The following is a 17,065-nucleotide window of genomic DNA, read 5'->3' on the forward strand; positions in this document are numbered from 1 at the left end:
TGCGCGGGACTCCCTGCAGTTTGAGTGTCTGTTTGAATTAGAGATGAATCTGTGTATGATTTTGTCCTCTTTGGGTTGATTATACAGCAGTGTTATCCGTGTTTTGTTGTGTTTTTTCGGTTTTTTATGTCATTTTAGCAGAGGTGGATAGAGTAGTCAAAATTGTACTCAAGTAAGAGTAACGTTACTTCAATATGATGTTACTCAAGTAGAAGTACAAAGTAGTGATCCAAGAAATGACTCGAGTAGGAGTAAAAAAGTAAGAGTCTGTGTAAATGCAATGTCTGATTTATAGTTTCAAGATGTAATTCGAAGACCAAATCATTAAATACTGCACAAAATTTGGTATTTTCAAACATACACAACAATGAGACAAATTAAATCATATCTGAAGGAGCTACAAGAAACACAAATATTCAAATCATTTCATATTGTCGACATAAAAAAAAAAAACCTCAAGTAGGGGTATAAGTATGCTAGTAGAAAATTACTCTGAAAGCTACATTTTCTTTAAAAAGATACTCAAGTAAATGTAACTGAGTACTACCCACCTCTGCATTTTAGAAGTGGTTTAGCCCTAATTCAGGCCTGATATAGTCCAGGTGTAGTAGTGGTAATATGACGTGATAGTCCGTGGAGAGAAATGTTTGAGAACCACTGGCTTAAACCAAATTGTGTCTAATAACATTTAATACTGGCAGATGGATTAAATACGGGGTATAAGCAACATCAAATTGAACCTTTCTACCGTGTTATAACGTTGTTCCCTCGTCAAAAACATGGCTGGAGATGTTTTAGGTGTGATCCATGCATGTTTGAGTAATCTAGCGTTATTTGAACCCTCTATACGGTTAGCTGTAAGATTCTGTGCAATGCTTTGTCCACAACCCTATGTCACCCGTGCTCCCACAGGATAATTCTCCATCAATATACAAAAACATGATACAAAACAATACACTACAACTTCACAAACCTGATGTGATGTGCAGTAGTTTCATTAGCGAGATGCACACAGATTGTGTTGTGATGTCACTCTGATGGGGGAGTCATGAGGGAACAAAGGGAGGGTGTAAAAAATGAAAGTGAAACTTATAAAAAAAAATGTTGTTTTCGGTGAATATAGTATTTTCAAAACAACAAAAGGTAACATGGTGATCTAAATATGTTAAGTTAATACCCCATAGAAGTGTGTTTTGTCATTATGGTGGTCAACTTGCTGCTAAGTTTACTTAATAATGCATTCGACCCACCCTTCAGTGTTTCTGGGTTAAACCTGCATCTGACCTGCTGGGAGCAATCATCCAAAAAAAAATCTCCAAAACTCTCTGAATTCAAATGCAGTAATGCTGTAATGTTCATTGGTCTGATCTGGTCTCTGTAGGTCTCATCTGTTGGAAACCACAGCTGGTCCAGAGAAATCCAAGTCTAAACCATGAAGGACCAAATCAAGATCTAAACCAGGACTGAACCAGGACTGTGCCCAGACTAGACCCAGGATGGGGGCTTATCCGAGGAGGAGACTGCGCTTCGGTAGAGTCCTGGTTTTCATAGTCTGTCTGGTCCTGGTTTCGGTCTACATTTTGTCCCTGAAACTTCAAGACCCGGATCTAGACCCAGTTCACCTGAGAGTCCGAGATATGGACCAGGATTTGAACCCGGATCTCAAACAGGACCAGGTGAGAGTCCAGCATCTAATGTCTTTGGTTTTGTTAGATTCAGCCGATTTTTGTCTTTCCATAATTATATAGCTGTACAGATGCATTTATTTGTTTTGCAGAATTAGACATTGTGGATCAGTTTAGACATTTGGACACATGTGGTTGTGGCCATTTATTCTGAATTGGATTTAACCGGTAACAGCCCCGTCACGTTCAATAAACCTCGACCCATCTGAAGTGAAATCAGTCCAGTATTAAGACTAGCATTGTCAGATCAGGCTTGCTGTTTGCATCTGAACGCTGGTGTGTTGTTAAAAATGATATGAATAAGATTGATGCTTTCCACAAAGGCTGCCTCAGAAACAGCTGTATTTTCTGGCCAAACAAAATATCTAATAAAGCAAGAAAAGAGTGTGGTCCAAGGTAAAATCCAAAAGTAAAATCTGCCAAATGAACACAAAGTTTTAAGAGCAAAGACGTTTCACTTCTCATCTGAGCCGCTTCTTCTTTCAGACTGGCCAGTCTGCCTTATATATACTTAGCATATTCATTCAGCTCATACTGGGTGCTTCCTCACCTATTGACATTATGGCTAGCACTATTTTTGTCTTTGTTTTCTTTGTTTGCTTTAGGTCTGAGTATGGAGTTATAGATAAGGGAGAGATGATTTTTAAGGTCCCCATTCCCCATGACAAAAATAGATTCTTTAACTCCTCTCTCAATCCATTTATTTTCTCTGGCTAAGATCTGAACTTCACTGTCTTCAAAGGAGTGGTTAGTCGCTTTGAGATGTACAGTGGACTGGGGTCTAGAGGAACTCTCATAACGGTGTTGGTACATTCTCTTATGAAGTGGCTGTTTAATTTCTGCAATGTAACTCTCACTGCACTCTTCACTACACTGAATGGAGTAGACTATATTACGTTGTTTGTGGATCGGGGTTTTGTCCTTGGGGTGAACCAGTTTCTGTCTTAAAGTGTTTGTAGGTTTGAAATAGACTGGAATTTTATTGTCTGAAAATTCTGTGAAGTTTTTTAGACACACTCGCTGTGTAAAGAATAGTTACACTTTTCCTTCTAGGTTCAGATTCCCTGTTGTCCTGTTTTTTTCGCTCTCTTAGTTCTATTGAAGGCCCATTTTGGATATCCACAAGCCAAGAGGACTTTCTCTGTGTGTTGTTCCTCCTTCACTTTTCTCTCTGTGTTTGTGGGCACCAGTTGAGCTCTGTTTTGCAGCGTATAGATCACTCCAAGTTTGTGCTGCAGTGGATGGTGTGAATCAAACAGCAGGTACTGGTCAGTGTGTGTGGGTTTCCTGTAAACTTCTACCTGGAGTCGCTGTAAACTTCTACCTGGAGACTGCACAATCTAAAAAGGCCAGTTTGTTCTCCTTGGCTTCTTCACATATGAACTTGATGTTTGGATCCACAGCATTATATGTGCAGTAAAAGGCTCCAGATCTTGAATTTTGATTTTAGTCGAGTTGTCATCCACATATTGATACCAATGTGTGGGGGGCGTACCTGTAAATGAGGCCAAAGCCTCCTGTTCAGATTGTTCCATATATAAGTTAGCCTTAATAAGAGAAACCGCGTGGCACGGCCATGGATTTGCCTGTGGAAGTTTCCTCTAAACTGTAAATATGTGGTATTCAAACAAATTTCCAGCAGTTTGCATATTTGGTCAGGTGACAATTTAGTTCTCTCTTTTAACTTAGTATCCTGCAGTAGCCTCCTCTTTGCTGCCCCCACCGCTAACGCTGTGGGGATACAAGTGAAAAGAGAGGTCAAATGGAATGAAACCATGGTCTTATCTGAATCAAATTGGAGGTGTTGACCAAAGCAAACAAAGGAAACAAAGATAACAATAGAGCTAGCCAGGATACCAATAGGTGTGGAAGCACCCATTAAGAGCTGAACAAATATGCTAAGTATGTCTCAGGCACAGTGCACACTTAGTGTAGCTCAACAGACCTTGCCGACATACAGATATTGAAAACAATTGCTGTTTCCAGTTTCAGTGTAGTTAGCTCCTCCCTTCAGATAGATATAAGACAGTGGCCACCAACAATCTGACCAGAACTAAAGAAGCTTGGATGAGCAGTGAAAGGTGTTCACTCCTACAACTTTGTGTCTAGTTGCCAGATTTTACTTTTGGCTTTTACTAGGGATCAGATCTGGACGATTGAGGGATTACACAGACGTAGTCCAAGAGATCAAACCCCGACACCTCCAGGGGCTGGGACATGCTCTGAGAATTGACCAGGACCATATCCTGAACTGATATGGACTCCACCTGGAAAAAGGGAATGAGGCCGACCAAAAACAACATGACATAGAATAAATGAGCTGAAGAGATGGGGTAACATGGGGCGAGGCACAGCACACAGCCCCCCACATAAGGCAACTCAGTGTGACCATATGCCCCAACAGGGACGAAGATGATTAACTCGCAGGGTTTACTCAAGTAAAGAATTGACTAGAATTATGCTCAATTTATACTACTGCCAAAGTAGACATAAAAAATACTAAACACAGTACTATATTAGTTACCTTTTATACACATTTTTCACACATTTTTCAAATAAAACTTAATTAATTAAAATTGAGTGAAACGTTTTGGTCAGCAAATTGTAGATAATTGTAAATAAAAATATATTTATTCTATTATCAATTAACTGAATGTCAACTTGTATTGTAAGAAAACAAAAGGTTTTTACAATCTCTCATATTAAAATTTTTATGAAGGACCCAGAGCAGTTTTCAAATGGAGTCTCTAATCTAAAGAAGAATATGGAACAAGTCCAGACCAGTCCTCCTGTGGTGATCCAAGTGAATCGGACGGATATTCAGACCTGTGTGTATGTGGACAAACCAGAAGCTACTGACCCTCCTCCCACCAACCGAGCCACCAAGAGGTACAGAGGAGGGGCAGTTCATATACGGTACAGAGGAGGGAATATATGGTACAGGGGAGGGTAGGATATAAAGAGGGGATATTACACTTTTTGGGTATTAACTGCTAACACATAACATATTTAGAACACCACATTACCTTTTATTGTTTTTGAAAGAAACAAATGCACATTGCATCAGGTTTTGTGAAGTTCTAGTGTACAGTTTTGTATAATATATGTATATTTATGGAGAATTGAGAATGCAGGAGCATAGGTAACGTACGTTTTTGGGCAGAGCCTTGTACAGGTTCATACAGCTAACCTTAAGGAGGGTTCGAATAGAGCCTGGGAGTGATTGCTGAAATACTCAAACATGCATGGATGACATCTAAAACCTCCTCATTCATGTTTTGATGAGAGAACAATGTTATAACATGATAGAAAGCTCCAAAAGTTGATTTTTCGAATGTGTGCAATGTATCATTATGGCAAATGCTGAACATTCTACCAAAGGCATACATGCAGAACACCCTCAGTGTGATACCACTGCAAAGTAAACAACATGTGGGTAGAAGGTTGGAGTTAACTCTCTCCTGTGCCCACAGTAAAGGCGAGTACCCGGTGGATCTGTTCTCGCTCGAGCAGAGGCAACATGGATGGGTTGTGCTTCACCTTTTTGGGATGATCTACATGTTCGTTGCCTTGGCGATTGTTTGTGATGAGTTCTTCGTTCCTGCTTTGGAAGTCATCACAGAAAAACTAGAAATCTCTGATGACGTCGCAGGGGCGACTTTCATGGCAGCCGGCGGATCTGCTCCCGAACTCTTCACCTCTCTGATCGGAGTGTTCATTGCTCGCTCCAACATCGGGATCGGAACCATCGTCGGATCAGCCGTTTTTAACATCCTGTTTGTGATTGGAATGTGCGCAATCTTCTCCCGGGAGATGCTGCATTTGACCTGGTGGCCGCTCTTCAGAGACGTGTCCTTCTACATCCTCGACCTGATGATGCTTATCGTGTTTTTTCTGGACAACGCCATCCGGTGGTGGGAAAGTGCATTGCTGGTGTTGGGGTACATCAGCTATGTGGCGTTTATGAAGTTTAATGCTCAGATTGAGAAGGCAGTGAAGACTCACTGCAGCAGACACAAGAACACAGTGCAAGTATGGAGAGCCGACGAGACCAACAAGGTCAGGACTCTACAGAATATAAGGACAGAAGAGCATAACATCATAAGAGAGGAGATAGAGGAGAAGAAGATGCAGAGGAGAGGGTCAGATGACCACATGATGGAGAAGAGAGGGTCAGATGGAGCAGAGGATGCAGAGGAGAGGGCCAAATGGAACAGAGGATGCAGAGGATTTGTGAGTAGTAAAAACGTGAAAGATAAAATAATGCTTACTAAATGTAGACTGCTGAGCTGATTCACACTGTGTAGAGTTGAATGGAGCAGAGAGGTGCAGAGGAACAATGGAGGTGTGTGTGAACACAGCAGCTGTGCTTTGATCCACAGAGCAGGTGTCAGACCCACAACCTCTGTAAGACCAGCACCAGGCTCCACCTCGCTCAGACTGGGTTTAGTCTAGGGTTGTCAAAAAATCAGATACTGATCCATACATTAAAATAGTAATGAAACTAGATACTCATTTGAGCAGATATCGATCCTAAAAAGTCACACTCACGGGACAGAAAATAACCTTTTCTGAATAGCTTTAGAATGATCTTGAGCTGTATCAGAACAAATATAAGATCACATAAACTAGTTTATGTGGATGAGTTATACCTGCAGCTGATCTGTCTTAGTTTATTTGCTAACCTGATTATGGGTCGATCCACTTATTGTTCTCTACCACATAACTGGTAAGTGCCTGATTAGCATTTGGCCAAGGTCTGATCAGCATGATTTAAACTAGTCTTGTCACAAAACTAACATTTCAAACTTGATTTCGATACCAAGGAATAGACTCGATACTCAATATCAATTCCGATATATCTATCTTGTATGTGTGTAATCCCTCAGTTGTCCAGGTAGGTTCCATAGTGGTCCATGGGCCTATACTAGTCTATAGCCTCGTTTTGCATAGGGCCCGTATGGGGTGGTACAGTGCTGACCCTGAGTGTTTCCACTGCATAAGGTGATCCGTACCACTCCCTTTTAGAGGTTCAAAGTGGACTGCTGGAGGTATTACCTTCCAAAAGCATCTGGAACGTTATTGGAGGACCAGCCGTAACTCCAGCCAAGTTGTGTTTCCATGCTCCGGGTACGGCTCCAGGTCCTGGGGATGTTACCTCAACATAACTAATATTAATTTAATAAATAAAATCTAAATCTTACCTGAATTATATTCTCAGAAGGCTGATCTTATCGAATCACAAAAAGACAACTGAAGCAGCTGGTCAACAGGCGTATACTAGTCTGTGTGTCTTATACTTGTTCTGATACAGCTCAAGAACATTCTGAAGGTATTCAGAAAACATTTATTTCTGTCCTGTGAATGTGACTTTTTTAGTATTGATACCTGCTCAAATAAGTATCTAGTTTCAATCCTAGTTTTAGCATCAATTAGTATCTGATTTTTGATACTTTTGACAAGCTTAGTTTAAACAGAAGGTAGATTAAGACTTAATCCACAAAGAAATTGTTCACCCACCTTTCAAAAAATGTGTCCTTTCCTACATGGACCATTGCTGGACAAATGAGACAAATTTTCACTTTCTAAATTTCCTAAAATTGACTAAAAATACTTCAGCCTTCTCAAAGTTGTTGGCTCTAGGCTGTTTCATTCACACATGTTTAACACACAAACCCTGCATATTTAGGCTCTTCTCTCATGCTGAAAACACTCTGTTCCACCTTGTGATGTCATGTGGTAATACAGGAAGTGCTCCACTATGTTTTTAAACTCCAAACAGTGTCACTAGAATCATTCGGATAATTTCAGCCCTGGAATTTCCAGTCTCTGCTGTAGCTGTTAACTTGAAAACTATGACTATATGACAGGACAAGGTGGAACAGAGCATTTTGAGCTTTGGAGATGTAGACAGATAAATAATAAAGGGTTACACAAATATGTGTGAATGAAACAAAACAGAACTCCATGTATGTTTCTGAGGAGGTAACAACAGTATAACACTCAAGAGTAAGTTTTGCATAATATAGGACCTATATGATCACATTTACTCACATATGTATTTTAAAATTATATGTTTACTTTTTATTTTTTTGGTTATGTCCAATTTGTTTTGTTACCAGGTAACCGAAGCCCCTCCCCCTCCCCCTGCTCCTGCCCCTGAACCTGAGCCCAAACCCACAGTTGACCCAGAGCCTCAAAGTCCTAAGATCAGGCGGACCTCAGACCCTCAGATGGACCGAAGCAAAATCAAGGTGACACTCTGGTGGTTTATTCATATTTGGTTGCCTGGCAAATCCAGAATGATATCTCTCTGTATTTTTATACAGATTAAGATAATCCCTTATAATTTGTTTTGGGACAGGAGGTCACATGCTTTAACACAAAGAAAGACAACACAGCAACATAAGCCTGAGCAAACATCCCCCATTAAAGAAGAGGCCAAATATATCCACAAATAATACATCATCAGGGACCTTTAAGTGACTCTGTGCAGGCAAGCCCTTCATTATCTTATTTTCTATTAGTAACTGCACATTCCCTTGACCTATGTGCAGTTTTGATTGATATCAGTCTGGTCCCCACGTCCCCTGCTGCGTCTCAAGTGATCATCCAATCAGATTTGTTTATTCCACTGACACTTTTGAAACGAAGGAGCTCATTGGTTTATCATCATCTAAAAATCAAATCAAATGTATCTCTCCTCAGATTAACAGAGTTTGGTGCTTCACTCATTGATTCTGTAGAAATCCGCATGTTTTTCAGCCCCCTGTGATGTTTATTTTTTCCGATATGGATGGACCATGCTTGTCCCATCTGAACTCGGGGAGATTCAGCTCTGACCTGACTCACATCTTTGTGAAGTATTAAACAAGTGTGTATTCGGGGGCCACATATTTGGTAAATTTATTGGTCAAATCCATGGGTACATTTCTTCATGGAGGTGTCCAACAGGCATCCAGAACAAATGCCAGAGCCACCTCAGCACGTTCCTCTTTACATAGAGGAGCAGCGGCTCTACTCTGAGCTCCTCCTGTGTGGCTGAGCTCATCACCATAAGGGAGCACCCAGCCACCCTGTGGAGGAAACTCATTTTGATTGCTTGTATCCATTATCTTGTCCTTTCAGTCAAAAGCTCATAGGCACAGACAAGAGTAGGAGCAGAGATCTAAACTAGGATTAAACCAGGTCTAAACCAGGACTAAACAAGTACTAAACCAGGACCACTGATTCATGCAGACAGACTATGAGCTGTACAAACACAGGGGTAACACCACTGCATTCTTTTAGACGCGCCCGGCTCTGCAGAGAGGTGGCAGCACTGCGTCGCTCCATAATGCTTCAATGAGAAACACCATCTTCCAGCTCATGATCCACACACTGGACCCATTGAATGAGGGTAAGAGGAACAGCTGTGACTGCAGTAATGCTGCCGTTCCCTTTCAAATCCCCTGACAAACCTTTGGTGCTAAAAGACTGTGATTTAAGTTGGACTAAACATCAGGGCTGAAAGTGCTTTTATTTGTTTTCCTGGTACTATTAGGCTGACATTTTTTATTTTTGTCTCACGGCTTTCACTAACATACACCCATATTTCAATTAGAATATGGTTTTGGTCAAATTAATCATTTTAGAATGTACCTCAGGCATGTTATTTTATCATGTTCAAAGCAGGGACAGGCTGTTTTTTCCTCTACACAGCAAGGCAGGTCTCATCCAGTTCTTCTTCTGTGTGCCATAAATGACTATTACTGATGTTTTCACCCTTAGCTTCCATAGCATCCCTTTCCAGGTGATTCTGTGTGTGTAACACCTGTTACAGACGCACATCACAATATGCCACTATATCAGTATACTTGTAGGATAGTTTCCACCTTCAGTCACACTTTTTATTTATACATGGAGAGGCCAATGAGAGCATGTGTGTGTGTGTGTGTGGGGGTGTGTGGGTGTGTGTGTGTGTGTGTGTGTGTGTGGGTGCGTGTCGGGGTGTGTGTGGGTATGTGTGTGTGTGTGTGTGTATGTGTGTGACCCACAGAGAGAGCGAGAGGGGTGAGTCAGATACAAATGAATAAACTTAGAGTGCTGAAGGTTCAAGGTATGGCAGATTAAATATAAAAAATACACAGCCTGACTCAGAAATAAATTCAATTATGTGGTTTTAGAAATGGCTTGACTGTATTTCAGTGGGACTACTTTTTTGTGCGTAAGGTCTGACAGCTCATCATCTCCCTGCCTTATGGTACAGTGCACTGCCACCAAATCTGCCACCAGATCTTTTAGGGAACATGTGTCAAACTCAAGGCCCGTGGGCCAAATGTGGCCCTCCACATCATTTTATGTGGCCCTCGACAGGGTAAATTAAAAGGTATGATGGTCTTAAAATGTCATTTTATCAGAAGATACAGTGACACAGCATATTTTTACATCTAGGCAAATGCAATATTTGTAACTTGAATAAGTAATAAATACAGAAAAAACAAGTAAAAAAAAAAAAAGTAGTTAGATTTATTTTGCATCTGGCCCTTTGAGGGCAGCCATTTTGCTGGTGTGGACCTCGGTGGAAATCTGTTTGACACCCCTGTTTTAGGGGTACACAGTATCGGACCGTACCTGTTTGCCTACACCTCTGCTAAACACCTTAACTCCGCCCACCACCACATTTCATAAAGAGCTGCTAAACTGGGCAGTACCTGGAAGACTAAAGGGGAGAGTGAGGGGGAGGAGGGGTGGGGCCTGGAAGCCTAAAGGGAAGAGATAGGGGCAGGAGGGGCAGGGTCTGGAGGTATAAGGAACAGTGTCATTGGTCTAACATGTATCCACACTTCAAACTGAGTCCCTGTAATCAGGGCAGTTCTGTGTGGTATCACATATTACTTGAGGTCACAAAAGGCACCATAGATTTAGGCATTTTTGACCAGTAAGACATAAATTCACTTATTTTGTACTAAAGTTACCAAAAATATAAATATGAACAGTAGATAATACTAACACTGTATACACAGTTAAGTAGTGAAAAAAGTGGTTTAGTTCCACTTTAAAGGTGCACTATGTAATTTTTCTAGTGAGGGATACGTCATCTGCTTGTTTCTATGAAGACATTATTGCTTTGCCTGGAATGTTCCACAGTATGGTATTGCATTTACCTGCCTTGCTTTTATTCGAGTAACTTACTTTACTGTGAGTGGGGTCACCTCTCCACAGATCTCACCTGTAACTTGGTCTTGTATCACCTGCTTGTCTCCATGAATTCTGTTAACAAAATGTTTTTAAGAGATTCCAGCCAATACAATAATATCTCCATGGAGACCAGCAGTTGGTGGATCCTCCAGAAAAGTTACAAAGTGTGCCTTTAAAAAGTGTTTCTTCATGTCAGCTGCAATGAAACTAGACAAGGTCTAGACTAGACTGAACCAGAACTGAACCAGGACTGAACCAGGACTGAACCAGGACTGAACCAGGACTGAACCAGGACTGAACCTGGATTTGCATTAACTCACATCTTTACTTGTTTTCTGGTTGTGTTCAGACTTGTCTTTGAATGGTGATGTGAAGACTGGACAGAGGAGAGGTAAGGCTCTGTGTCTTGTGGTCAGATGTGGGTAGTACTCAGTTACCTTTAGTCAATTACATTTACAAGTGACAAAAGCTTTAAGTTGACAATATGAAATGATTTGAACATTTGCATTTCTTGCAGCTCCTTCAGCCTTTGAAAATACCAAATTTTGTGCATTATTTCATATTTTATCCTTCTATTTACATTAACTTTAAATTATAAAACAGATGTTGCATCCTGATAATCTTTAGGTTACTCTTACTCTTAGTTTACCCAAATACTTTTTTACTTGATTTTTACTTAATTTCTTCAACTATTACTTTGTACTTCTACTTGAGTAATATAGTAACAATACTCTTACTTAAGCACAAGTTTTGGCTACTCTACTCACCTCTGGTCATAGCATTGTCATGGCATTGTCATGGTGTTGTTGTAGTGTTTTTGTGGTGTTGTCACTGTGTTATCATGGTGTCGTTCCTGTGTTGTTATGGTGTTTTTCATGTTGTTGTCATGGCATTGTCGAGATGTTGTCATGGTGTTGTTGTGGTGTCGTTCTTGTGTTGTCATGACATTGTCATGACATTGTCATGGCATTGTCATTGTGTTGTCATGGTGTTGTCATGGTGCTGTCGTGGTGTTGTCATGGTGCTGTCTTGGGGTTGTCATGATGCTGTCATGCCATTGTCATGGTGTTGTCATGACACTGTTGTGACACTGTTGTGGTGTTGTTGTGGAAGTTTGTTTTGTACAAATATAAAAAAAACACATGTTTTTCTGATACTGTGTGTGGTTCAGTGCGGAGCAGAGTGCAGCCCCTGAGCACAGCGTTAGCAGAGACAGAGGAGAACACTGCCTCAGAGGGTGAGACACTGCCCGATGTGGTCCAGCTGATGGGGGATTGGGTTCATTATAAACCGCCCAGAGTTTTAAGGTTAAGGTTAAGGTGTACTTTATTGTGAGGGAAATTTTTTCTCTGCATTTGACCCATCTCTCATCTTTTCATTTTAATGATGTCAGGTTTCACTCAGGGTTTCAGGCCTAGTCCTCAATAGTTTTGTGTGATGGATGTTGTCTGTTGTGCCTGATCCACTGATGTAGAAGTCCTGTCACCTTGTCCTTTTAATGTTTCTCTACTCACTGCAAAACACATTTCCTTATGAGTGTTACAACTACCAACCTCCAAACCAGTCCCTCAGGGTTAAATGCCCTCCCATCCTTCTGTATCTCTGTGTGTCAGATGCCCTTCCGTCCTCCTGTAATATAATTACAGGCGAAGCACCACTAGGTTTTGTATGTGTGGTTATAAGTTCACAGGGCGCTTATAGTGTTGTCACGATACTAAAATTTCAAACTTGATTTTATTGCTACTATAGTATTTACTATACTACTATTAGCAGTACTCTATTAGCAGTACTACAATATACTCAATATCGTAAAATATGGTCCTTTTTATTAAAACAATGTAATTTTCATATACACAATAATGGTACTTTCTTTGTCTTAGCATGAGGCCTTATTTGTACACATACCTGCTCAAACGAGTATCTAGTTTCTACAGACGTGTGTGTATTCTGTGCAGCTGGGACATTGAAGAGGCTTAGGTCCTCTCCAATCAGCTACCATCACTAAGAGCTGTCTGAAGAGGGGACAAACCAACCAATCACAAACCATTACGTAAAGCAATATCCAATGACAGCCAAGCACTCAGGACAACAGCCAATCAAAATCCAGATTAAACCATGAGTGTTCGCTCCACTTCAATCACGGCAAGAACTGTCTTTGAATAATAATAAGTGATATAATTATAATGGAAGCTGCTGCTGCTGCTGCTTGGGTCAGGACAAAGCACTGGGGCTAGAGCTCATTAAAGGCTCCTAATAATATAAGAGCAACAGGGAAATGTATTGACACATTTCAACTCCTCTGCTCCATTTTACCCTCTCCTCTGTTCCATCTGACCCTCTTTTCTGCTTGCTCTGCATCCTCTGCTCCTCTGACCCTCTCCTCTGCATCCTCTGCATTCACACCATCCACCATGTCGTCTTTCACTAAATGCATAAACCTCCCTACTCTAAAACTCACATCCCTCCTCTGTACCATATATTCACTGTCCCTCCTCTGTACCATATATTCACTGTCCCTCCTCTGTACCATATATTCACTGTCCCTCCTCTGTACCATATGCTCATTGTCCTTCCTCTCCACACATATTCAGATGGAGACCAGAACGCTCAGTGTGATCTTCCTGTACCAGAGCCATCCACATCTCACAAAGTCCTAGAGAAAACCACAGAACCACCACACGAGACCAAGGTAAGATGAAGGTGGTCCAAATGTGTTCTAACTCATTCAGAACATCCTAATTATTCACCATGATGAGTTTATAAGCACTTTTTCACAACATTCAGAGACTAAACAACTAGCATGCTTCCTGGTTTGTAGACAATAAAAGGCTTTGTCATCTGCATTTGACCCATTCTTCAAAGCCACTGGCGTCAAAACTTGCCAGAAGATTTTATTTGTATTAATTTACTTTACTTAATTTAACCAGAAAGTCTCACTGAGATCTAGAGTCTCTTTTACAAGAGAGTAGCAGCCAACACTAAAGACTGAAGTTCTGAAAATCATAAATGATCCCAAGATCACGGTGCTGAGTCAGAAACACTTTAAGAAGATTACTGAGGTAGACTTAACCTGGCACAGCAAGATGGATTCTCGTGATATTTGTGAGAAGAATCCATTTTAGCTTACCCCGCTGTAAGGTGAAGTGGCTGAGCGCAGAGCAGCATTGAGGTTTGTGCGGAAGCCAAAGGCAAGTTGCCCAAACAAACCAAAACAAACATGGCGATGCCGTACTTCAGCCTATTTTAGCGTCTATACTGACTGTTTAGTTCATGAAAAATGTGCAGAGGGTCAGAGCTTTGTGCATTTGTGAACAGGGAGGATGCCAAAGGTTAGATTTTTCATCTTGTTCCGCCCTTGTGACACATCAACCAATGAGATTCAAATAATTGTAATGACAAAGCGATCAAAAAATTCTAGAGTGATAATGTGGGTACCTTAGCTTTGTAAAGAAATATGCACCAATGCTGTTTACTGCAGATTGTCAGCAACTGTCCAATTGTCCAACTACATCATAAAGAGAGATAAAGGGCGCGCAGCCATGAGGTCCTGAGATACAAATAGTCATTAATGCACTGTCCCCAAAATAAATAAATCTTGACTCATCAGGTGTGGTGGTGCAAACATAACCAGCTTATATTCTTTGACCATGGCTGTATTGTGTTGCAGATCCCAGAGGAGAGTGAGCCGAGTTCACGCAGCAGCTGTTCCTCCTGCTCTGATGATGAAGAGGAGGAAGAGGATGGAGAGGCAGAGGAGGAGGAGGAGATCGCCCCCTTGAGTCTGGACTGGCCCCAGACCTTGTCCAAACAGGTGTCATACCTGCTCTTGCTGCCCATCATCTTCCCCCTGTGGGTGACTCTGCCGGACGTCAGGAATTCTGTAAGAAAATAAATGAGAATCAGATGCAGACTAGGACGTGTGCGGCTGTAGGCTCCACCAGGGGGCAACCATTTGGGCAAAATATCAAAAATAGCAATTTTATGATTTCATTTGTGATTTATAATATGGTTATGTATGTTCAAAGTTCACATTTATTTTAAACAGGTTCAGAAGAATTGACAAAACGACTGAAATATGAACTGACAAACTAATACTATATATATATATATATATATATATATATATATATATATATATATATATATATATATATATATATATATATATATATATATATATATATATATATATATATATATATATATATATATATATATATATATATATATATATATATATATATATATATATATATATATATATATATATAAATAATTTTGGTACTTTACAAAAGCTTTGAATTGATATTTATAAAAGCTTAATTTTCACAGAATAAGATGGTAACACAGTGCAGTTGTGTGTATATTAATAATGCAATAGTTATAACTTCAATAATTAAGTAATGTGCCCTTTTAGCCTCACGTTTTTTAAACCATTTTCAGGTTTGCACTGAAATCCTATAAGACGTTTTTAAAAATGTTTTGAGCTAAAGCATGTCCATAGTTGTGTATAATGCCAGTTCTCCTGCAGTTCTCTGTTTTTGTTCTCCAGGCCTCAAAGCGGTACTTTGCCATGACGTTCGTCGGCTCCATCTTGTGGATCGGCATCTTCTCTTACCTCATGGTGTGGTGGGCTCATCAGGTGAGTCTGATATCAGCTCTGGAGCATTAGGCACAGACTCAACACACACAATCTAAGTTCTCACTGAACTTCGTTTTGCTTCTGCCCTTTTGATAATGTGCCTTTTTTAATATACCTACAATTTTGTTTAATAAATGCATTTTTTGGTATTATTATCATTATCAAACATCTATGTGCTATATCGGGCTGTAGGCCTTTAGTCCTTCAGTCAATTAATCGGTCGATGGAGTATAGGTCATCCAAAATGTGTATTAGTCGATTAATCATTTCATTTAGATGATAAGGATTTATCTGGGACAACAGCAGAAAGGAGAAGATAGTGAATGAGCTGAAGATTTGGTATTTTAGGTATTTATCTATAAAAAGTCAGATTAAACTCATCATTCACAAGTTCAGTCTGTCTTTACATAAATCCATTGTTTCCTGGTACTTTTTTCTGCATAAATAGTAGTTTTTGCATGAACTCCCCCTGCAGGTGTAGTCTTGTGAGTGCAGTTTGGGTCAGGTACACAGAGATACCTAGAGCTTTTGTCACGCCCCCTTTTTAGTCGACTGTCAGGACATGTCTTTAGTCTACCAAGAATTTCTCAAGTCGAATACAACACTAGAGCTAAAACATAGAATCCCAGAGTGAGGAGAGCCAGGAGGGACTGAGGCTGTGGCTAAATCCTGTGTAAGAGCTCCAAACCATGCTGGCCTGTGTCGCCCCCTGCAGGTGGGGGAGACGGTAGGCATTTCGGAGGAGATCATGGGGCTAACCATCCTGGCAGCAGGCACCTCCATCCCCGACCTTATCACCAGCGTCATCGTGGCCCGGAAAGGCCTGGGCGATATGGCTGTGTCCAGCTCTGTGGGCAGCAACATTTTCGACATCACCGTGGGGTATGTACCTGGACTGCAAAAATATACACAGGTTAGTGAACTGTAAAAATATATACATGAGTTTCAATGACTCCCTCTCTCTCTCTATCTGCCTTCCTCTCTCTCTGTCTCTTTCTCCCCTCTCTCCTGTCCTTGCAGTCTCCCTGTTCCCTGGCTCCTCTTCTCTCTGACCCACGATGGAGAGTCGGTGGCGGTCCGGTCTAATGGTCTGTTCTGTGCCATCGTTTTGCTTTTCCTCATGCTGCTCTTCGTGATCGCCTCCATCGCTGCGTGTCGTTGGAAGATGAGCCGCAAACTGGGTTTCACCATGTTCCTCCTCTACTTCCTGTTCCTTGTGCTCAGCGTTCTACTGCAAAACCGCATCCTCACCTGCCCCGTGTCTGTTTAAAGCAGACATACTGTGCTTGTGTCTGCTCTATAGTTATAACCTATGACACCCGTGGGTCATCATCATTTTAATTTGCACATTTGAAATCACAATATTGATCAAAAACAACGTAAAAGAAACAAGTCCACTGAGTTCCGCATTAGAAATCTGTGGTGCCCAATGGAAGTAGCTGATGTCGAATCACTCTAAATACGACTCCAGAGGTTAAATGGAAACAGCTATAACGTGGCTGAAAAATGAAAACTTCACGTGACCTGCAATGGGCCAATTACAACAGCTTTAGTCATT

At 40.8% G+C, this 17,065-nt stretch overlaps 1 protein-coding gene across 1 annotated transcript; it reads left to right on the forward strand.

The window, feature by feature from the left end:
* Positions 1-1,396: 1,396 nt before the first annotated feature.
* On the forward strand, positions 1,397-16,777 carry LOC117393811 (sodium/potassium/calcium exchanger 2-like). Its single transcript, XM_055229794.1, has 12 exons — positions 1,397-1,676; positions 4,405-4,574; positions 5,159-5,882; positions 7,808-7,939; positions 8,976-9,084; positions 11,215-11,256; positions 12,037-12,102; positions 13,457-13,554; positions 14,533-14,745; positions 15,418-15,507; positions 16,223-16,389; positions 16,528-16,777. Exons 1-12 carry the CDS (start codon positions 1,497-1,499, stop codon positions 16,775-16,777), a joined length of 2,241 nt encoding a protein of 746 aa, XP_055085769.1. The 5' UTR covers positions 1,397-1,496.
* The last annotated feature ends 288 nt before the right edge of the window (positions 16,778-17,065 follow it).

Source organism: Periophthalmus magnuspinnatus, chromosome 3 (assembly GCF_009829125.3).
Source record: "Periophthalmus magnuspinnatus isolate fPerMag1 chromosome 3, fPerMag1.2.pri, whole genome shotgun sequence".
Taxonomy (NCBI): Eukaryota; Metazoa; Chordata; class Actinopteri; order Gobiiformes; family Gobiidae; genus Periophthalmus; species Periophthalmus magnuspinnatus.